We start from the raw sequence: 23519 nt of genomic DNA on the forward strand, positions 1-23519 counted from the left end.
TGGAACACAAAGGACAAGGGAACTTTTTGGCATGGTGGAAATGTTTCAAATCTTTTTAAAAATATTTACAGTTACACTTATTATAGGAAAAAGATACATTAAAATTAATCGAAGATGCACAGGGCATATACTCTGGGAAGCCTCTAAAGGGTCCTAGCCTCAAAGCTTTCCTTATTTCATGACGTATTACCCTCCTGACACTGATGTGTAGCAATGCATGCAGAGTATTGCCAACAATATTCCACGCATATTTTCACTTCAGGAAGCTCACCCAAGCTTTGGTGGTCAGAGTTTTTATTGGTATGACCGACTGAATTGTGGTTGAATTGAATCTCTAGTCTGTAACTCCCATCACCTGGTTAATCTTTCCAGTGTGTGTGGCCCACACAGAAAACCTATCTAGTGTGGCTGGCTCCAACCTGCATCATCTCATTGACATAAACTATCAGCTGTGGTCCAGGGAGCTCACTATGAAAAATAAAGGTACTCCTATTACTTGGGAATTGTCAAATGTTTAGAAGTTACCTCCAAGAACCAGGACAATACCAGACCACTCTTTTGACAAAGCCAAGTCCTTTACTATTACATAGGGTCCTTTCTCCTTTTTTTTCTTTTTTTCAGTTTCAGTTATTTCCTTTTTAAAAATTGAATTTACTGGGGTGACACTGGTTAATAAAAATTATATAGGTTCAGGTGCCCAATTCTATAACACATCATCTGATTATTATACTGTGTGTTCACCACCCCAAGCCAAGTCTCCTTCCATCACCATTTACCCCTCCTCTATTTACTTTCTTCTACCCTCCTTACCCTTTGAAATGTTCCAAATATTGACTGTGATGTTGGTTGGTTACGCAACTGTTTTCAATTACGTGAGGCACATCTCAGTGAAAAAGGGGAACAAGTCTCTGTATGGCCTCTGGTGGAGTGTTCGAGTAAACAGAGGTCTCTTCTCTGATCACCAACTTCTGTCATTTTCTGATCACCTTCTACAGTGTATTGGGAATACTCACCTGTCCACATGAAGAATGTAAGAGGGACAGAAGATAGACCCAGCGTATTGCCACATGATGGACAGGGTAACTATCATTTAACCTATCAAGTCTGTATTAAATCTTTGTTTTCTTGACCTGTGAAGGCAAAAGGGACATTTAATCTTCTGTCCTAGGCCTGGGCTAGCTCTACTCTCCCCCCCACCCCATGCCCTTACCTGCCCACAACTGTGAGAGAGGCCATGAAAAAAGGAATCTGAGCTTGTGAGTAGACAGAGTATCTACTGATGAAAAATACAAAAAAAAAAAAGAAATTGAAAAAGGTAGACAGAAAGTAATATATGAAAAATTACATGAATGGATCCAGTTTTTTTTTAAAAAAGGAACATACAATCCTATCATCCAGGCTGGGATGGGAATAATTTTCAATTAATTTCCCAGAACAATTTAGGATACCTTTGAAATAATGGGACATACCAGTTTCATGTGGGAAAGCCTCATTGTGCAGCCAGCCAGTTGGCCCTATAGTCAAAGTCCAAGAGGAGAGTTTTGGAGAGGATGAGAGAGGGGAACCTGGAAGATAAAATCACATGGAGAAACAAAAGTTAAAATAGTCTTGGCAGACAGAAGGTCAAGACACAGTTGGAGATACAGAGATGGAAAGGGAGAAGGTATAAGACGCATCATAAGAACAGACAAGCTAAGAAAATCTTTCGATGATCAGAGATGAAAATTGAGAGAAAACGATCTAGAAATGGAAAGATGGAGATGAAAGTAAATACTAAGAAATGGGGTAAGTTGGGGAGAGGTACCAAGGCAACTATGTAGAGAAAGAATTAAAGGCAAATGAATGGAAAATAGGTTGAGTGCAAGCGAATAAAGGGCAGAGAGGCATAGACTGGGACACAGTAGGTGTGAGATAAAAGCTGGTTATAAGCATTTTTGGGTACAAGGGTTGACAACATTAGCTGTGAAGTTTCAGATGGAACTGTCCTGAATTATCAAACTGGCCCTTGCAAAATACTCAGATTGCAACAGGCTCTCCCTAGATATATGAATGACTCCCAGGACCGAATCTCCACCCAGGTTATCTCAGATCTGAGGAGAAGGGGTCTGACAGAGATCTACACTTGAATTTTTGGAGAGCCTTAAACGACGCAAGTCCAGACCTGAAAGCAGCATCTTCATTACTCATTCTGGACCTAATTCCTGCTCAGTACTCTTCTCTCCATGAGAAATCACTATTATCCTGTGGTTTTTCAAGTTGGAAACTTAGGAGTCATCCATGGTGGCTCTTGCCCTCAGATGCATGTCCGTGTCCCACTTAACATAGTCATTTGTCTTTCAGAGTATTTCCCACCGGTCCTCCTGTCACGTCTCCTAGCCCGAATCTCTAATCCAGATGTCAGTCATGCTTCTCAGAGCACCAGCCATCTGCTCGTCTCCTCTTTCTAATCTTGCTCCCATAATATGAGTTATTTGCATTTCAACTACATGAGACATTTGAAAATAAAAATAAGATTGTATTATTTTCCCACTTATTAATAGATGGGATTAAAGAAATGTTTCTTTCAGTGGCATCTGAGGTCATCCTCCGTGAGCCACCTGCTTATTTCCCCAGGCTTATCACCTGCCTCCTACACTATTCAAGAGAGAATAAACCTTTTTTCCTAATGATTTTAATTGTTATTTTTTTCTTTCACTTCCGAGCCTCCTCACATGCCTTTTCAGAATGGTTTTCATGTTCCACTACCCTCCAATTACCCTCTCCACTCTGGTTAAATCCTATTTAAAATAGACTGTCTTGGAGAAGCTTTTTTTTTTTTTTTAGAAAGTTAGAGAACACTTGAGAGACAAAGTGTAGGTGAGGAAGAGCAGTATCACAGAAAGCAAGAGACAAACTTGTAGGAACAGAGAAGAGAGAAACACACCAAGAGAAAGAAAAACTCCAAGAGATACCAGCAGGAGAAGCAGAGATTGGTAAAATGTGTGGAATGAAATGAGAAAGGAAGGTGTAGAAAGAGAATGAGGAGTAAGAATAGGAAAATTTCCTTTGATGGGTGAATCCTTCTCAGTCCATAAGGTAACCTACTGAAGCAAAGTTAACCTTCGGGTCAGGCTGTTTTGCAGAGTGGGGCATTCCAGCTTCTCAGACTTTCTTGGTTTTCCTATTGTTTTTTTTTTGTGGTGATTCCTGTTTAGCCATAAATTCAGATGTCCATGGGATTTCACTCTTTTCTGAAGAGAACAGCAAGGCCTGCTGTATGACTTGTGATGGAAAAGAGCCTCAGGAAGCCTTGAGCTCCCCACTGACATATGAGCCAGGTAAGAAAGGGGAGATTGTCAGTCCTGCGCTTCAGGATCTCAGGTGGCTGAATTCAGGACTGATGTTTCCCAGTGCATGAAATTGTGAACACACTCCACTGTCAAAAGATTCTGTGTGTCCTAAAATCTCTGGAGTCACATAAATGTTTCTAAATGCATATTCTCATACAAATATATAAAGAAAGGGGATGCCTTTTATATCTACTAATATTAAAGACTCAAATTTATACCTACCTACCCTTTCTCTTCCTTACAGAATAAAAACTAAATATTATTCTCTTTGTTTATAATGTTATTATTGTGTGCCTAACTTTGGGAAACCCTCAAAAGAAACATGGTCCTTTAGATCTAATGCTCTCAAAATAAAAATTATAATGTTTGCCAAATATTTTGCATTATGTTATGTGATTCTTCAAAGAATTTTGGCAAACAAGGTGGCATTTTATCTGAAGCATATAAGGGTGTTTTACCTATTCAAATTAGTCAAGCAAGTAGACTAGACGTACCATAATCCTTGATGACCCAGTGTGGTGATGGTCATGTGAGACTGACAAAGGGTCAGGGCAACTAGAGTCGCCTGGGCTAAGTTCACTCAGGAGAGCCCAGAAGGTCTGCAGGTACCAGGAAAGTGGAACAGGGCTGGGTACAAGGAGACTTTCATTCAACAAATATATTTCATTGGCGAGAGCAGGGAAAGGCAGAAAGAGGTGTTAGGGCAGCACTTGCCCTATGGGATGCAAGAGATCTAGATAGAGCTAGAAAGAAAAAGAGAACCCATTGGGGAAAATGGTAAAAAGCAATGAAGAAGCAAAAGACTGAGAAGGAATCCAGAAAGTCAAGCACATGAATGAGCCTTCATGGTGCAGAAGCAAAGTGCATGGTGACAGAAAATGAGGTGACTGAGGGAAAACAAAGGAAAAGAGGCAGAGCTAGGCTTGGGAGATCTTAGGTGAGGTCTTTGGAGCAACAGTACTTTTTCCCAAGGAGAAGCTCAGCTGAGCACTGGACATAGAATTTGTCATGAATTCCCTGAATCTGCTTTCTTGTCACCATGTCTAGTTGGTCATTTCCATGTTTCTCTTCAGTTTCCTGTGAGCAGGAAGACCTCCAAAGGACTAGTGGTGGTGATTCCGAAGAGATACCCAAATTGCTACCAGTTGATGGGGGAGGTAATCATGATTTAAATGAAGAAGACCTCCAAAGGACTAGTGGTGGTGATTCCGAAGAGATACCCAAACTGCTACCAGTTGGTGGGGGAGGTAATCATGATTTAAATGATGACATACCTCACTAAATTGTCTGTCTGTATGTAAAGGAAATTTGCCTTCCTTCCCTCCAGCATATATTCACTCTTTTTCCTTTTATCTCTGGGTGCTTTCTCCAGGCATGTAGAGACAAGTGGGAAAGGAAGGCTAAGCACCTTAATGAAGGGTCTCCTTAGAGAAGAATTTAAGGCTACAAAAACAATAAAAATTTAGATTGGGGTCACCAAACTGAGCTGTTTTAATGGTCCAATTTTATCTAAAGGTATATGCAATCTAAATACTACCAGTTTGGAGTATGGGAAGAAAGAGATCATGTTAAAATTACTCACCAGGCATTGCATGGGAACAATAAAGTACTATGTATAGGAAAAACACAGAGAAATGGAGTTCAAAGAGTAAGTAGAAGGAAAATGGAGCAGAAAGGTAAAGAACATCATGGAGGAAGAAAAAGACAGAAATACAGAATGGTAGAAGTCTGGCACAGGAAGTCATAGTCAAAGACTTCTACCAATAACTTCATGGTGCAGATGCAGCAATGTGCAGAAATTGGCTCATAGGGATAAAAAAGAAAGAGAAAAGGAGGAAGGGGGAGCGGGCTTAACAAGGTGCTCAATGGTAGAGAAGCTTGTTTGGTGCAACATACTTTTATTCCCAAGGAACAGTTCCTCCTATACTATAAATATCAAAGTTCTGATGTACTCTTGAACATGACCAAATCCAGGGAGAATTCAGGTCACTTTCAGTCGTTCATCATGGTCCTGTTTCTCTTTTCAATGTTCTTGGGACTTGTAGATCTACACATGGATGGAACAGGAGAATCAGAAGAAATGCCCAACTTACTGCCTTATGATGGAGAAGGTAATTAGGATTTAAATGACCTGTTATCTAATTAAAGCATTGCTTTCCTGTCAACATTAAAAAAGACCACATCTTTTGTCTTCCTTCCTATTCCTCCACCCACCCACCCAGCTACTTATCCACCCATGTATCCTTTCATCTGTCCGTTCATCCATCCACACTCACATATGCACATAGACTATGCTCATCTTCTAGTTGCTTTCCTCCAGAAGTTCAAGCAGTGAAGAAAGTATGAGCTCTGAAAGGTTTGGGACACAGGCAAGGACAGGGAGAATGATGGAGTCATTGTATGAATAAAGATTGGATCATTGCCAATTTTACCTAAATAAAATTGGAATACAACTATTATCACGTTAGAAGTGTTATCAGGTAGAAAGGTAGTTTTCAAGCTTAGAACATGGGCATAATGAGTGTAATTGCAAAATAGAACATGCTTGTGAAAAACTTTCAAAATGGACCTTGCAAGGGGAAGGACCCCTCTTCATTGGTCAACAGCAAAACAAGAGAACTTTGCTGACATGGGAGAGAAATATGTAAGGTGAACAAAATAGACAGGAAGGTTGAAATTTAAATTTTAGTTTCAAACATTGGTAACAGAATGTTGAAACTAGAGAGAACAGATAGAAACAAGGAATTGATCATCACAGAAGAAACGAGGCTAGCTTACTAATCAATAGAGGTGCAGAATAAAAAGGTAGAGAACATGACATTTTTTAAAAAATATTTATTTATTTATTTATCTTTAGAGGGGAATGGAAGGAGAGAGGAAGAGAAACATCAATGTATGGTTGCTTCTCGTGCATCCCCTGCTGGGAACTGGCCCCTGCCGGGAACTGGCCTGCAACCCAGGCATGTGCCCTGACTGGGAATCGAACCGTGATCCTCTGGTTCACAGGCCTGTGCTCAATCCACTGAGCTACACCAGCCAGGGCAGAACATGACATTTAAAAACTCATGTTCCGAGAGGAAAGTGCTCAGAAATGGAAAGAGTGGGGGAGAGGCACACAGTTATACAAAGAGAGGAAAGTATAAAGGAATGAGTGAAAAGTCAGTAGAGCAGGAACACTGTGCACAAGGGATAGAGAAGATGGTTGGGGAGATTGCAGGAACTAAGAGATGAACTGCACAGAAACAACTTCTGGCTCTAAGAGTGACATGTGAGCAATGAGTTTTCAGATTACAGTGTGCCTAGTTATTGAAGTTGCCCCTTAGATCCTCAGAGGCAATGGGCCTCCCCCAGCCATTCTTGACTACTCCCATCATAACTTGATAAGCCCCCAATTTTTATCTCTGGCCTAGACTTATTCTCTAAACCCATTCATTAAGTGCCTGAATATGTTTTTGCAGGGATCTGAGAGACATCTTCATTTCAAATTTTTCCCAGAAACTTCAGTGCAAGATACTTCCATAATTGTGCCTACCATCTTTCTTGATGCCAGATCTGCCCCCTTTTCTGGGGTTACCTATCTCAGTGTAGAACACTCTTGTTCCCTTCTTCAAGCAGGAACCTGGGGGTTATCAACATCTAGTCAACTTAGGCACCCCATCAATCATCCAGTTTAGCCAACGATACCTTTGCCATGGCCATTTGTGCATTTCTTTCCACATTCAACTCAGAAACCCTAGTCAGATCTGTCTTCTCTCTGGAACCATAGGAACAGCCTCTAGTCTCACCTCGTCCTCCACTCACACTCCCAGCACCTCCACTCTCTCCAGCTGAATGAGATGACTGTTTGAAAATGTGAGTTGGCTTATGTTACTTTCCTGCCTTAACTCAATAACTTCATGTTGTCAGAAGATCTGTTTTTCTTCCCATGGCTTCAATCTCTTACCTGCCTCTCCTGCAATCACTTCAAAACTTTGTATTAAACTGCAGGAATTTTAATTTTTTTGACTACTTGTTCCCACCTGAGTCTTTGCACATGATTAGCTCTGTGCCTGGAACAGTTTTCTTTGCCCACTCTGCTCTCCATTGGCTCACTAATGGCCCATTCTGCTTGCTAATTTGGTGAATTTGTGTGGCAATTACCTTCTATTTCAGAGATGCCATTTCTGAGCAATGACTAGCTCAGGAAAGCAATAGAATGGAAGATGGGGAGAAGACATAATGCACATCATTGGAGAAGCAAGATGGAAAAGAGGGAGGTGGGAGCAGACATGGGAAAAGAAACAAATTGGGACAAAGAGAAGTACCAAGAGATTCCATCAGCAAGATACAGAAGTGAAATAGAAGTATCAGAGGCAGGTGGAAAGAGTGAAAATGAGAAAAAACAAGGTGTGGAAGAGAAGGATGCAAGGCTTTTGACAGTTGCCATGAGATTATTGGATTGTGCAGGACCTTTTCCCTTCACAAAACCTAAGCCACAGACATCAACCATTGTAACTCTATTTTATGGATGAGGAAAAAAAGCACAGAAAGGCATGTTAGTCAGTTTTCAAGGGCAAAGTAGAAAAAGAAGAGTGGTACAAAAGTGCTGGGTGTGTTACTGAAGGTGACAGTTTAGGGAAGCCAGCAGGCAGTCAGGGTGGAATCACATGGTCGGGAGAGAAACAGAAAGTCAAGGCATTCTTCAGGTTCCCATGAAGTACGCTAGATTCTGATGTAAGACCTTAATTAAGGAAAAAAATAATGTTGATGGGGAGGGAAGAGAAACCACTGAGAGAGAGAGCATTAGAATGTACCAACCACCTGGGATAGGAAAGATCTAGAATCAGAAAGATAGAAAGCATAATTGGAGAAATGATACATTATCCCTGAAAGAAAAACAAAAGCCAAAAGCTAGACCTAAAGAGACAGGGAGAAAAACCTGATAATTGAAGCAAGGCACAGTGAGGCAACACAAATGTGTGGATGCAGAACTATGGGAAGAACACTGAGAAGCAGGAAGGAGGAGGAGGAGGTGCCCTAGGATGGTCAAAAAGCTGAACAAGGTGGTCTGGCTCTCAGGAGCAGTGCTTGGGGCAGACAGACGGGATGAGGTCCATTTCTGATGGCCCTCCATGGTCTACCATTCTCTTGTTTCTCTGCAGTGACCTGTGATCCTGAAGTTTCAGAAATGACTAACCTAGAAGCAGACAAGATGCTCAGTTTGCTACCTGCTGAGGGAGAAGGTAATTATGATTTAGTTTCCAACTTCCTCAATCCATTGTTCTTTTCTGGTCAGCAGGGAACAATAGTCTCCCTGGTTCCCCATCCTCCCATTTTCTTCCTCATATTCACATGCACACAGATGAGACCGCTTTGTTTTTCCAAAACTGTGAGAAACAAGGAATGAAGGTGAGCTTGGCTCCTGGGAAGAGAGGGGGTTCCTGTATGGAGAACAGAGGGAACCAGAACATGCCAAAGGCAGGCTGGGGCACCAAGGCAGATGTGCCGGGTGATACTCAAAATCCAGATATAAGCAGATTATGGCAAAGCAGGCAAGGAGATCCTTTTCAGCCCACTTCTGGAAGTACCAGGAACATGAAACTAAGTTTTGTGAATGATTGATAAGACTCTGGCACTGTGGTCTATGCGAAATGGCAGAGTTTTTGTCAATTTGGAAGAAGGGATCTGTGAGAATGAGAAAAATATGTGAAGTAACGGAAAATCTTACAGGCATCCAGCAGGTGAAGACTCAGAAACAGAGATAGAAAAGAAAAAGTTATGCTAAGTGAAATACACCAGGCAGTGAGGGACAAATACCATATGATCTCCCCTTTAACTGGAACCAAATCAGCAAAACAAACAAGCAAGCAAAATATAACCAGAGATGTTGAAATTAAGGACAATCTGATGGTAACCAGAGGGGAGGTGGGAGGGGACAATGGGGGGAAGGGGGAAGGGCTTTCAGGAACAACTATAAAGGACACGTGGAGAAAACCAAGGACGGGTGGAAGCAAGGGAGGGAGGTGGGGATGGCTGGGGTTGGGGGGAGTGGTGGGGGTAAATGCAGACAACTGTAATTAAACAGCAATAAAATAATTTAAAAAATAAAAAAGAAGAAGAAGGGGAGAAACAAAGTAGAAAGGGTATAACCTCAATAAGCAATGAGATAGAGAGATAAAAATTAGAGAAATCATATAGAGAGGCAAAGAAGTAGCAAAAAAAAAAAAACCAATCCAAAAACAAAAACAAAAACAAAAACCTGGGGAGGGAAGCACAAAAGAAACTACACAGAGAGATAGTTTTAAAATCACCTAAGAGTGAAAACTGCTATGTAAGGAGGAGAGGACAGAAGCTGGGATCCTCTAAGGCTCAAGTGCAAGTCACTAGACAGAAGCTTCTCCCAGCGAAAAGGGGCATGTCAGTAGTGAGTGTTCAGGGTTCCCCGGGTAGAGAGTGGTGCCCACAACACACTCAGAATAATGCTCTTCTCCCCGGCACCCTCAGCTACTCTCGGGTAAACAAACAGAGTGAATCTGAAGTGTGTGTCTGCTAGGCAGACCTGTCTCCCAAGGTCATTCATTTACGAAATGATGACCTTTATCCCAAGACCTTGTCCATTTGCATGTCTTTCAGGAACTGACACTTTCAAGACTGAAACCAACATCTTCTTTTGTGAAACAGAAACTCCTCCTACTCCAGGGTTGACTTTCTCAGTCAGGGAGACGTGCATGTCCCCCTTTCTCTTGCTCCTATCCCATCCCTTTGTTTCACTTCAGCAAGATGTAAACGAGATCACATCATGTCCCCATTTAAACCTGGTGACCTTTGTTGCCCTTGGATTCTATCAGTTATCCTTCTTCCTGGGGATTTTTTGCTTTCCATTCACCATGGGCTCCAACCTACTTCTTCTGCCTCACCTCTGATGGAACTACAGAAATTTTCAGAGATTGCAATGCTCTGGTCTTTCTTTCATAGGTGGGTCTTTGGTGGTCAGTGTCGCCTAGGTCTGCTCTGCTCCTTATCCCATTCCCTGACCGGGTTACATCCTGCTCTTTCCAGGTTACCTTTCCTGAAAGGGAGCGGGAAGGAGATAAGTGAGACAGGGAAAGTCAATGAGGAGCAGTGTCAGGAGCTCAAGAGAAACAGAGTCAGGAGTGGAGGAAACAGATACATCAAAATGAGAAACACCTGCAAACACTGACAGCCGGAAACAGGGCAGAGACAGAAACAACATGCAGAGGCTGTGGGGCCAGAAAAGAAGTAGAGAGAATTGGGTGTATGGGAGGGAAGAAGATGGTGGATGGTTCAGAGCCACTGATGACAAAGGTAGAAGTCAGTCGACCTTCAGGCCAGGTGAACGCCAAGGGAAGACCGGGATTGTCTGCAGCAGGGACAGTCCCACCTCGGGGATACTCGAACTGCCCAAGCCTTCACGATGAGTTTTCTTGCCATCATTCCCCCTGGTTGTTTACTGAGACCTCTGAGGGACTTCAATTTCTCTCTGCAGAGGAGAGCAATGTCTATTGGGATCCCAGTGATGGGGAAGATCTCCAGGAAGCCTCGAGCTCCCCCCCAGGAGGAGAGCCAGGTAAGGAAGGGGGGATTGCTAGCACCTGGCTGCAAGATGCCAGGAGGCTGAATCCAGAGCTGAACAGCAGGACATCTAATATTAGAATAGGTGTGTTCCCTCTTCATTTTGTAGTAGATAAACACCAAGGAAAGATAGAGCCTTTCGTATGCTTTGCACTTATTTATGCTACAGACTCAATATTGTGATTTTAACCTTGCCCACCTTTATTTTCTATATAAAGTATAGAAACTTAGTATTTATTTAGTGCTTAATAATATTATCATTGTCATAACATCATAACCTTGGATAGGCTTTAAAAGAAACACTGTTCTGAAATCTACTTGTCAAAAAAGGAACAATGATTTTCGTGTCCAAATTACAGGGTTTTTTCACCACATATTCTTCATTAAGCTATTGGATTATATTAGCACTTCTTTCTTCCAAAGTGCATTGGCAAGTGAGATGTCCTCACACAACTTTAGGACTTAGCCAGGAAAACCGTTATTGTCCCTCCTTAGAGATAAGGAAATGGAAGCACAGAAAATGGATGCTTGTTTCCCCCCCAAGATGTCTCAGGTATCTCACTGCAGAGGATGGCTGTGAGAGGTTAGTGGGGACCAACATGGTGACACAGTCAGAGTCCAAAGTGGGGCTTGTGGGCTCCCGGGGGAAGAGAGCAAAGGCCAGTGCAGACATGCTCCCACTTCACAAATAAAGCATGTCAGTAGGGAGGGAAGAAATCTGGAAAAATGGTGAGAGAAGGACCAGATCCTGGTGTAGGGATTGGAGCGACCTGGGAGAACAGAGCTAGACAGAATAAGCAGAAAAGAAGAGATCAAGATCACCACTGAGAAAAAAAAGATAGAAGAGTAACAAGAGAGGAGAAGCCAGGGGAGCAGAGCCCACAAAAATCAAAGACAAATATTCTCTTGGTGTAGATGGAGCAATATCTGGAGGCAGGTCTATAGGTGACTTGGAAGCAAAGAGCAGGAGAGTGAGGTGAAAGAGATAGAAACAGGCAAACCAGGGTTTGGTTGGATCTCAGGTGAGGTCCTTGGAGAAGATGTCCATCCCATTTCCGAAAGTGCTGCTCACTTGTGCTCTGCACAGCCTGGATTAGCTCATTTTCTTGTTTCTCTTCAGTATCCTATGAACCTGAAGCTCCCCAAATGACCAAAGAGAAACCAGAGGAGGTGTCCAGCCATCTACTATGTAATGGAGAAGGTAATGGTGATTTCAAATCTCATTTAACAAAATGAATCTTTGTTTTCTGTCTACAGGGAGGAAACCCTCCCTTTCTTCTCCCCTCCTATCCTGCTCCCCTTCACCTACCCAAACAGAACAAATGTGTAGAACTAAGGGGGAAGGATCAAGAATATTGAGAACATTACATATAAGGGAAGGGAGTGAGATGGGTGGAGTGTTCCCTGCCTCTGGTGATAATGACAAAAGCTATGTTAACCTCCTGGTCAGGTAAACTCAAAAGCAGAGGGGTCTGAGGGCAGGGACATTCCCAGTAGGAGATACCTGAGCCACCTTAGACTTCCTGGGAGGTGGACCTCCCTGCCTGCTTTGTATTGCTGGTAGCTCTTGAATCATGCATAATGTAGGTATAACAATGTACCCATTAACTATAAATCAATCATGTGTAAACGAATTTTCCAGAAATTCTAAAATTAATTCTTCTTTAGGATATTTAATCTATTAGTTGCACTTGTGGAATAGATTCCTATTAATTAAATATGTAGGGTTTTTTTTTTAAGGAAACAAAAAAAGGAGGTGACGTTGGATAATGGTCTGAAAGTAATATTTAATGGTTGAGACATGGGAACTTTTGGTCATTTGTCTGTCTTTTTTGTAAAAATATTATCACATGCATTGTTTACTTCTGATGTGTCACAAGTTCCCATTGAAACTCAAAGTCATCTTTTGTAAAGCCCTGTCATTTATTAAGATATGTACAACAGTTAGGATCGCAGTGAGAGCATGAAGAGGAAGTGGAATTCTGCCGGGGGGTAATGTAGCTTTGCCAAAGAGAGGCTCATGACAGACAGCAGAGGCCACAACATTCAGTCATAAGTGTGAATGGTCTCCTGCATGTGAATGGAGCATGGGGTTCATCCACCAAGCAGAGACAAAAAAGGGGACATATGATCAATTACATGTAACAGTTGACCTCAGACTGTGTGCTAAACCAAATTATTTTCTTTACAATTTGACAGGATGTCAAGTGTCTTCATGAAGTTTTTGGAGTGGGATTTTGAGACTAAGTGTGACCAAATATCTCTGCACATAGATATTGGCTACTGTGCCATGGACCCACACCCATTAATTAGTCTTTGGAGCTAGCTTAGACAGGGGACATGCCAAATATATGCTCCATCCACTTGCTTTTGATCCCTTTCTTCTAACATTCAAGAACCACAGGAAAATCAGGCACAAGCACACATGAGATAAGACTTTTTATAATAGACAAGAGCATGAGAACAAATGAAGTAGTGAAAAAATAAACATCTTAACATACTATGTGCTAAATGCTGCATCTCCACACTAATTGTATAACTGCTTTGGACCTAACTGCACACACATCATTAAATAATGAGATACTTTCAGGAATAAGAGCTCATGAAAGAAGTCAGAGTCCAAGTACAGTCTTTTGCCATGTATAATGCACACCCACTTTTTTGGCCCAAATTTTCAGGAAAAAAAATCTTTTGCTTTAATTTTTAATTCAATTTTTTATTTATTCATATTGTGATGCTTGTTTTTTGTATTATAAGAGAATTTTAGCGTTTATTTTTAAACATGTTATGGTATAAGAAATTTTGTGCAACAAATAATTACAAAACACAAGAAAAGATACAAGGTATTTCAGATACTACTCATGTATAATGCACATCCTTATTTTTCCCTCAAAAATGTGGGCAATAGAGTGCATATTATACATGGCACAATATGGTAGTTGCTGACACAGGATTTAGACCTGTTGGTCCAAGGGTCCCACAGGACTCTTCTAAGACGTCTTTAAGATGATCTTGCTGGGGGCTCCATTTTGGAGGGGTCGTCTATCACACAATATCTGAAACTAAAAGAGGGATTTATTTCTTGCGTAACAAGTCACGTGGTAGGAGGAGGCAGTGTCTTTATTGGGTACTGTTTCTTTTAAAATGGAAACTATTGATTTTATATGGAGTTTTGTCAAGCACGTGTTTCAGGGACTGCAGACTTTCAGAAACAGGAGTGATTATAACAGGTTACATTTAGCCACAGAGAAAGGCTTTCTGGAGTGTGTTTGTTGCTGATTGGCTGATTTTCAGAAGTGCATACTGCAACTGATTGGATGCCTTTAAATGTGGTTGGCGCTATAAGTAGTCATTGGCTAATTGGGATGAGTTTGTATGTGGTCTGGTACTTTTACCATTTTCAAAGAACAGTTAGTAGTTTTCCCTGGGAGAACACACTCTTTTTATTTTATTCTTAGGGCTACAAGTAGAAAAATAAAAGTAGAAGAAGCAGAATGAGGTGTAAAAATGGGAAATGTGTGGCTCTGTAGGATCCCAGGTGTGATTATTGGAGCAGGTATACATATATTTTTAGGAAGCAGTTCATTTGAACTCATAATATCAATGTGCCAAATGGGAGCACCAGGAACTCTTCTCTAATCACTGTCTTAGGGTCCATGGACACCAACTTTCTTGTTTCTCTTTAGTAGCTGGTGAACTAGAAGTTCCCCAAGTGGGTGGCGAAGAAGAATCTGAAGAGCTTCCCTCTAGCCTACTATCCCGTGATGAACAAGGTAATTGTGACTTAAAGAATAATAAAAACAGAAACAGAGTTCTAATAAAGGGGAAAAAGCATGGGAGGAAAAAATTGGAGACTAAAAAGGAGAGTCAGATATAGGGTGAATCAATGGAAGATTTCGGAGAAAGAAGTAGAGAATGGAGATCAATGAATTTACATAAAAGAGGATCCTTGGGGAAAATGAAAGGTCTTTATAAATCACAATTTTGTTCCAGGAGCAGAGCTATCAGCACATGTACGTGAGAAGTGTTCCTGCATTATGTGCTTCTCAGATGTGTCAGGATGTCCAGAAGCAAGGTCTGAAAGCAGCCAAGCACGTGACACAGAAGGTAAGGCTGTCTGAAGGTCATGGCATGAGGGTGGCTGTACAGGTACCACAGGCCCCAGGTAGAGTGTGACAGACAGGTGGCCCAATACGTCCCAATATCCTGTTCTCTGCCTTTTCTCAACCTGATTCTTTTGGGAACAACAGGAAGACAAGAGATCATCATAAAGCCATGTTTAATAGGATGAGCCCTGTTGATTATACATGTTTGATAGAGTAGAAATACACACACACTCTTAAAATGGCAGTATCTAGTTTACTGCATTAGTATATTAGTAGGAAAGTCTGTATTCATACAGTGATTTCCATCCCTGCCCCACCCCAAAATCTATGGAACCCCGCCAAAAGGAGGGTGTACTTCTGCTAATAGATAATATTGTCACTTGTCAGAACCTTCGAAAGACCTCAAAGGCAACTTGATCCTGCCACTTAATTATCAGTAGGGGAGACTTCTAGTCAACTGCTCTTTACCCAGCACATGTTTTTGGTGGATGTCCTCCACATGTCACTAATTTATGTAGTGTTTTCCTACAAATTTCGCACATAAGATGTTAAGTCTCACAAAAAACTTAAGACCTAGACAGAATAGGATAATTTTTTCGATCCCTGAGTAAGTTGAAGTACATGAGTATTTAAAAGTGTTTTTCAAAATCCTGTTGAGAAATAAAGGAAGATGCACTACCCCTCTGGGACTCCTACTTCCCAATTCAGAAGATATTTAGTTCCTTTAGAAGGAAGAGAAAAATTATAACCCAGGCATCTTTGAAAACTCAAGTCTTCTGTGGTGTAATTCACCCTAGAGTTGGCAACTTTCAGTTATTAATTTGTTTCCTTGCATCAACCTCCTTTTCTAGATACTGTGGATCTTGGAAACAATCCTACTTTGGGAAAACTCAAGAGGAAACAAAGTAAGAGTGAATAAGATTTTACTTGATTTTGATGTTATAATGAGTTTTTTAATGCCAGAGTTTTATTTTATTATTTACAATAATAAGTGATAATAATGTGATATTCCCTCAAATATGTCTATATCCTAATCTCTGGGATGTATAATGAATTTTCTTCTATAGCAAGAGAGATTTTACAGATATAATAAAACTAGGGACCTTGAAAGGGGAGATTATCCTGGATATTTGGGTGCCACCACGGACAGTCAATGGACTTTAGAGTGAAGAACTGTTTTCAGATGTGGAGAGAAGAATTGACTTTAGAAGGTAGTGACAGAGAGATGCAGTACTGCTGGATGCAAAGATGAAGAAGAGGAACAAAGAATAATGAGTTACGTGTAGAGAAGTTGGAAGAGTTGTGGAAATAGCTTCTCCTCCACAGTCTCCAGAAAGGAATTAAGGCCTACAAAACCCTTTATTTTAGCCCTTGTCAGATTTCTAATCAACATATCTGTAAGATAATAAATTTGCATTGTTTTAAGCCACAAAATTTGTGGTCATTTGTTATGGCAGCTACAGAAGAGCAACACAGATTTTGGCTGTTGTGTGACTGTAACATGTTCCTAAAAAGGTGGAAGTGACTTAGGAACTGGGCGATGGACAGCAGGAAATTGGGCAATGAGAAGAATTTTCAGCAGGATGATAGAAAATGTCTAGATGGCCTGGAACAGTTTGTTCGTAGAAATGTGCAAAGACTACTAGGGAGGACTCAGGTGGAGGTGAAGAGCATGGGAAAGAAAGCCTGTATTGCCTTAGAGAATACATAAATCCTACCAAACAGGTGTTAGTAGAAATATATTCGTTAAAGGTGTGACTGGTGATGGATGAGAAAGAAATAAGAAACATGTTTTTGGAAACTGGAGAAAGAGGATCCTTATTAAATAAAGGCAGAAAGCATAGTGAATTTTTTTTCTGAAGACATGTGGAAAGCAGAACTTTCTAGATATATATTTAAAGAGATTTCTGAGCAAGTGAGAAAGATTCAGTTTTTTTTTCTTAGAGTAAAATGTGAAAAGAAGGATAAAATCAAGGGAAGAACCACTCAACACAACAACAAAACATAGGACTTGATGATCTGAAAAATTCTCAGTCTATCCAGGTTACAGAAGATGCTAAAATTAGTCGATTCACTTTCAGGAACGTGTGCTCTGTAGAAGTGACCAAGAATGTGGCTTAATAAACTTCTTTCTGGTGCCCCAGGAGTAACACAAGATCAAAGAATCCAATCACATACAAGGTTCTGTGAAGAGATTACTTGTGTGACTCCCAGATTCCCCTCAAACCAGCTCAGCAGAAGTAAAACACAGATATATAATCATACACAAAAGATCTGCGGAGGAGACGCTTTTTAATGGAACAAATCCCCAGGACATTCATGGGAGACCCATAAGATTATTGAGAATTTATACCAACAGAAACAGAGCTGTCGATGCCTAATCCCTGGGACCTGTAATCTGTTTCTTTTTTCATGGAGAAAGAGAGCCTGAGGCTGTGATTGGGGATCTTGAGATGGGGAGATTATTCTGGATAATCTGGGTGGCCCGAATCAAATTACAAAGGTCCTTAAAATCAGAAACCCTTTCCCGTTGTGCAGGCAGGGATATGTGCCCGCAGAATAATAATCTGAGAGGTGTGATGAGGCTGACTTTGAAGATGCAGGCAGGAAACAATGAGTCCAGAAATGGGAAGCTGGATAAGATTTTAAAAAAGGGATTATCCTCTACTGCCTCCAGAATGGAACAAAGCCCTGTAGATGACTAGATTTTAGCCTACTGATATTTTGTTATATTTCTGACCTTCAAATATGTAAAATAATAACTTTGTGTTGCTTCAAGCCACAAAGTTTATGATTGTTTATTACAGTCGCCATGATAACTAATGCCTTTCATAAAATAAAAAAATGAATATTTCACCTTTATATGGTTAGATTACATCTTTTAAAATAGCAACTTATAGTTTTAAATGCTCACATCCTTGTCTTTTTAATTTTAAAATATGTGAACTTTGCAAATTTAATGTCTACATTTTTAATATTTTTCTATGCATTTATTGATGTATTCAGAATTATATATCTAGAAAGTCTAGTCATAATGTTACATTTCTCTTACTTTAATTAGTATATCATGCACAAGATATCACAAACATTTAACATATTGCCAACTTACCTTTAAAATTTTTCTTTTGAGATAAAATTTACAATGAAATGTAACAAAGTTGAGGGTGTTATTTGATACATCCTGATAGATACATTGTCCTGTATAATTCAAAGCCTATCCGGACACAGAATGTGCCCATCCTCCTGGAAAGGGCCCTTATGCCCCTCTAGTATATTCTTAACCTTTCACTCATCAAATATGTTACTATTCTTATTTTTTCAAGATAACTTAATTGGCCTTGTTTTCAAACTTTAGATACATAAGGTTTTAGAGCATATTCCCTTTGGTGCAGCACTTCCCTCAGCAGAATATTTTTTGAATTTTGCCCATGTTGCTGAATGTATCAGTAGCTTCTGATTGCAGTTAGTGCACATTGTATGAACACATCATATATATATTCTCCTATTGAACACACCATGTATATATTCTCCTATTGATGGACCCCGCAAGCATGCCAGTTTTTGGCTAATATGAACAAGCTTCAATGAATATTCTTATGGAAGTCTTTCTGTGTGACTCCATGCCTTCATGTCTTTTGTATAAATTCCTAGAAATGAATTTTCTGGGATATGGCATAGGTGCATCTTCTTTGCCTTCCCAAACCAACATAGGGTGATGTGGCGCACAGAGACAGTGCCTAGCTGAGGGATACAAGCTTCAGAAACTGCTCCTATCTGTCAGAAACCCTCAGTTGTAGACAGGGTTTAGTAAACCTGTCAATAAACCTGCTGAGACCTTACCCCTGAGGGAGGCATCATTTATAAGCACATCTGTGAGGAGAGGAGGGGACTTTACTCTCTTGGGATATTTCTAAGGAGGGAGATGTTCTCCATTTTGTACTGGTTAGGGAACACATCTGCCCTCCGATCTGGATAGCTGTATTAACTCTAGATACTCTGAGGTACGTGGAAATGCCACAGAGAATCGTCTCTGAACAAATCCATTTCACCCCGTAGCCTGGTGAATTTCTACATGGAGACACCAATCCACTAGCCACTTCAGTGATTCTGACTAGTGGGGGTGGGACCAAATTCATTCGACTTGTTTCTTGTATCATTTAACGTATTTCATAAACCATAAATACTGTCGGTCTCTAATGACCACCTCTAATCTGCAGTTGGCCATGTTTGCATGAGAGAGACAAGTGAGTGCCTGGCTTTCACTTAAGAAATATCTTCTCTAGGGCACATACAGTGTCCCTGAAAGAAATGCATCTACAGTTATTGAGGCCCCCTAATGGGACGTACACCAGCCAGGGGGAAGATGGACAGTGAGTGCCCGCAGTGTGGGCCCTGGCTGTAAGCTTTATAGCTCCCCGTTCCATTCAAGGTGCCTAGTCCTTGCTATCAGGGGGGGGGGGCTCTGTTTGGATGTGCAGATGCAGAGGCCAGACCCTGTTTTCTCACATTTGAATGGCAGACTCAGCACCTCCATGGTGGGAGAGTTGGAGTGTGCACATAGTCCTGGAAGAAGCATTCGGGACACTTCTGAAAGACAGATATTGTTAGTGCCTCTTTCTCCCTTGTATGTCTTAAGGAGTGTGGTGCTCTGTCCTCAGACCTGTGGATCTTTGCTCTTCCTTCACTGCCACAAAATGTGTGTGTATCATTCCAGTGGCTGTAATTTCATCTTTCTTTCCCAATCATCTTTCTTTGTCACTCAGATCTCTTGTCTAGAAGGATCAGATGATACGAGCAGGAAAAGGCATTTTCATTAAATGTAACCAGAATTAAATGTGACCCCCCCCCCTCAGGCATTCCAATGCTAGTTGGAGATGTCCCCAGGGATAGTCAGAACAGAATTCTAAATTTTTAACACTGGTTTATCTAACACTATTCATCCCTTGCTGCTTTTGTTTTGATCTTGATGCAGGAAGGAGTTGATCTTCTGAGAACAAAGAGCCTTACTGAGGTGTATGGACAGGAGGAAATGAGGGAGGTTGAGTCAGACAATCAGCACATTGGGAACAGCTTCTGATAAAGGGCACACCATTGTCAGGTTCAGATAATCCAGCCAGGCAGGCTCACAACACCTGTGAGTTCCTAGGGTCACAATGGTAGGGCCAGAATCAGTTGGTCTGTAAGTTGAAGTGTGGACTGTGTTGACACGCTACCTACAGCCCCAAGAGGGGTTTGAGGTCTGATCAGTGTGTCAGGAGCAGGCAGAGCACAGCCCCTGTGATGTGGCTCCCTGATCATGGGACAGATGGGTCAACTTTGGCAGGAGTCATGAACCTGGCCTGCAGCTGCAGCCTTGCATCAGAATCACAGTGTCGGCCTCTGTCAGCAGAGACCAGCCAGGTCCTTGTGCATTTCCATGAGGGGGTCAGGCTGGTCAGTCAGTAGCATGAGTTTATTTCTGTAGTCATGGTCCAAGAAATAAGTATGTTAACTTCGCCAGCCTATATTTTTCTAGCTGACTGACAATGCAGCTAGGCCATGTACAGAAGCCTAGCTGTCTTGAGTTCTGCCAGCCAGAGGAGTGACCAAATATGCTTTTGCTTCTACAAAACTGGCTTTGATGCCAAGCAGCTATGGCAGCTCAGTGGACAGCAGCTGTCAGCTCACCAAGCATCAGGGGACCAAGCCTATGCCCCATGGGAATCTTGCTGAATTGAGGACCCTGCAAGGCCAATATTTGCTGCAGGCTGGGCAGAAGAATGGAAAGCCCAGGTGCCCCAGGGGTAACACTTTTGCATTCCTGGCTATCCCATGTCCACTTGAAGAGCAAGGCTTTCAGGCTCTTCCCACCTTGTAAGCCCTGGAGCTGAGTTGACCCCCCTTAACATGGAAATCCCAGGAGAATCACAGGCCTCCCTCCATGGTTGAGGCTTCACTTTCAGCAGTAAAAATCTAATAGTTGGTTGTTATGATATTCATAATAATAATAACAAGATTCAATTTCTATTCACCTGGCACTGATGGTTTTCTCACATTCACATGTTCTCATACCATTCACAAGAAAGCAAAAATGCAACCACACACAAGCCTACTATTGGTCTTTGACTTCTCCAGGAGCTCCAGGGACTAGATTAAATATAAGTGAGACGATCTGTTTCACACCTGCAAGAGCTCAGCTATTATTTCGTGAAAACACTCCACATTGAAGTTGAGACTGTTTCCTTGACTTGTAGCCCAGTATATTATCCACAAGATTATGCAGGAATATAATAATAAGAAGTATGCTTTCTTTCTTTCTTTCACATTTGAATCAACGTGTGAAAAGGGAACGTGTTGCTATATAACCACACTTATTCTTCAGTCTTAGGCACCAGCAGTTTATTTTCTAACTTAAAAAAATGTAAAAAAGAGTCATCTCTTATTGCCTCCCAAGTCCTTGAAGTATAAACTATAACTCTATAATCAACATCATGCAGCTACACTGGTAGTTAAGAATTTTGCCCCATTCTTGAGGATCAAAGTCTGAAAAAAAGTACTTGGAAACCACTGACACATGAGGCTTTGAGATATATTGATAGCTCTGAAAAATTAACTTATTCTCTTCTTTTCTGAAGGAAAAAAGAAAGGGCATGCCTGGACACAATATAGAAGGAAACGGCAGAGAAACACACATCAAAGAGGTAAGCAGGCAAAGTGAAGCAGTCACACCTTTGGAGTTTAGGACGGCACTGCTTCTCGTGCCCTTGTGGCCTGCAGTCCCCTGTGGGCCCTGACAGTTTCCCCACTACAGTGTCAGGTAGAATATAGGCTAAGACGCTGTAACAGAGAGGCCTGAAAATGCAGTGGCTTCAACAAAATAGTTTGTGTTTTATACACAAAGTCATCCAGAGCTAAATGATCCAGGCTAATAGGGAGACACTGCCATCCTCAGTACATGGCTTCTCCACTGGGTCAACAATTCTTTTTTTTTAATTTTATTTTTATTTATTTATTTTATTTAATTCTTGTTCAAGTACAGTTTTCTGTCTTATATTCCCAGCCCTGCCCCCCCCCGCCCCCAGAGGTGCTCCCCACCTCCCTCCCATTTCCACCCCCCACCTTAGTTAATGTCCATGTGTCCTTTATACTTGTTCATGTGAGTCCTTCCCCTTTTCCCCTGTGATTCTCTCCTCTCTCCCCTCTGGTCCCTGTCAGCCTGTTCCATATTTCAGTGTCTTTGGTTACATTTTCCTTGCTTGTTTGTTTGTTGTTTAGATTCCTGTTAACGGTGATATCATATGGTATTTGTCTTTTATCGCCTGGCTTATTTTGCTCAGCATAATGCTTTCCAGTTCCATCCATGATGTTGCAAAGGGTAGGAGCTCCTTCTTCCTTTCTGCAGCATAGAATTCCATTGTGTAAATGTACCATAGCTTTTTGATCCAGTCATTTACCGATGCGCATCTAGGTTGCTTCCAACACTTTGCTATTGTAAATTGTGCTGCTATGAACATCAGGGTGCATAGGTTCTTTTGGATTGGTGTTTCAGCGTTCTTAGGATATACTCCTGGCAGTGGAATTGCTGGGTCAAAAGGCACATCCATTTTTAGTTTTCTTAGAAAGTTCCATACTGCTTTCCATAGTGGTTGTACCAGTCTGCAATCCCACCAACAGTGAACTAGAGTCCCCCTTTCCCCACAACCTCTCCAACACTTGTTTGTTTCTTTGTTTATGGTAGCCATTCTGACTGGTGTAAAGTGGTATCTCATTGTGGTTTTGATTTGCATCTCTCTGATAGCTAGTGATATCGAGCATCTTTTCATGTGTCTCTGGATCCTCTATATGTCCTCCTTGGAGAAGTGTCTGTTCAAGTCCTTTGCCCATTTTTTAATTGGGTTGCTCATCTTCTTTGAGTGGAGTCGTGTGAGTTCTTTGTATATTTTGGAGATTAAACCTTTGTCTGAGGTATCATTGGCAAATATGTTTTCCCAAACTGTTGCTTCTCTTTTTATCTTGATACTGTTTTCCTTGACCCTGCAGAAGCTTTTAAGTTTGATGAGATCCCATTTGTTTATTCTTTCCTTTATGTTCCTTTTTCTAGGGGACGTATCAGTAAAAATCTTGCTGAGTGGAATATCTGAGATTTTCCTGCCAATGCTCTTCTCTAGGGCTTTAATGGTTTCCTGGCTTATATTTAAGTCTTTTATCCACCTTGAAATTATTTTGGTGTATGGTGTAAGTTGGTGCTCGAGTTTCATTTTTTTTGCATGTGGCTGTCCAGTTCTCCCAACACCATTTGTTGAAGAAGCTATCTTTACTCCATTTTATGTTACTGCCCCCTTTGTCAAATATTAATTGACTGTAGAGATTTGGGTTTATTTCTGGGCTCTCTGTTCTATTCCATTGGTCTATGCCAACATGCTTTTGAAGCCTCATGTCAGCTGCTATTCGCCCAACTCTGTCTTTTCCCTCTCTATCCCTGAACAGCAGCAATGCTGTTGGCCAGTTGGTCTTGAGTAGAAAGAAGGTGAAA

General features: G+C 41.2%; 1 protein-coding gene across 3 annotated transcripts in view; it reads left to right on the forward strand.

Moving 5' to 3' along the window:
- Positions 1 to 23519, forward strand: part of SP140 (SP140 nuclear body protein) — a 118900-nt gene that overhangs the window by 12109 nt on the left and 83272 nt on the right. For 2 of the 3 annotated variants that reach the window (XM_037029326.1, XM_037029329.1), the window contains 11 exons: positions 996 to 1079; positions 3195 to 3317; positions 4403 to 4576; positions 5375 to 5440; positions 8471 to 8551; positions 10816 to 10896; positions 12022 to 12102; positions 14588 to 14674; positions 14895 to 15008; positions 15859 to 15912; positions 21622 to 21687. In XM_037029326.1, coding sequence (XP_036885221.1) covers positions 996 to 1079; positions 3195 to 3317; positions 4403 to 4576; positions 5375 to 5440; positions 8471 to 8551; positions 10816 to 10896; positions 12022 to 12102; positions 14588 to 14674; positions 14895 to 15008; positions 15859 to 15912; positions 21622 to 21687 — 1011 coding nt within the window. The remainder of the gene's footprint in view (positions 1 to 995; positions 1080 to 3194; positions 3318 to 4402; positions 4577 to 5374; positions 5441 to 8470; positions 8552 to 10815; positions 10897 to 12021; positions 12103 to 14587; positions 14675 to 14894; positions 15009 to 15858; positions 15913 to 21621; positions 21688 to 23519) is intronic. The other variant, XM_037029327.1, reaches the window with a different exon arrangement.

Source organism: Sturnira hondurensis, unplaced genomic scaffold (genome assembly GCF_014824575.4).
Source record: "Sturnira hondurensis isolate 20B ecotype Veracruz unplaced genomic scaffold, ASM1482457v3 Scaffold0020237, whole genome shotgun sequence".
NCBI classification, from domain to species: Eukaryota; Metazoa; Chordata; class Mammalia; order Chiroptera; family Phyllostomidae; genus Sturnira; species Sturnira hondurensis.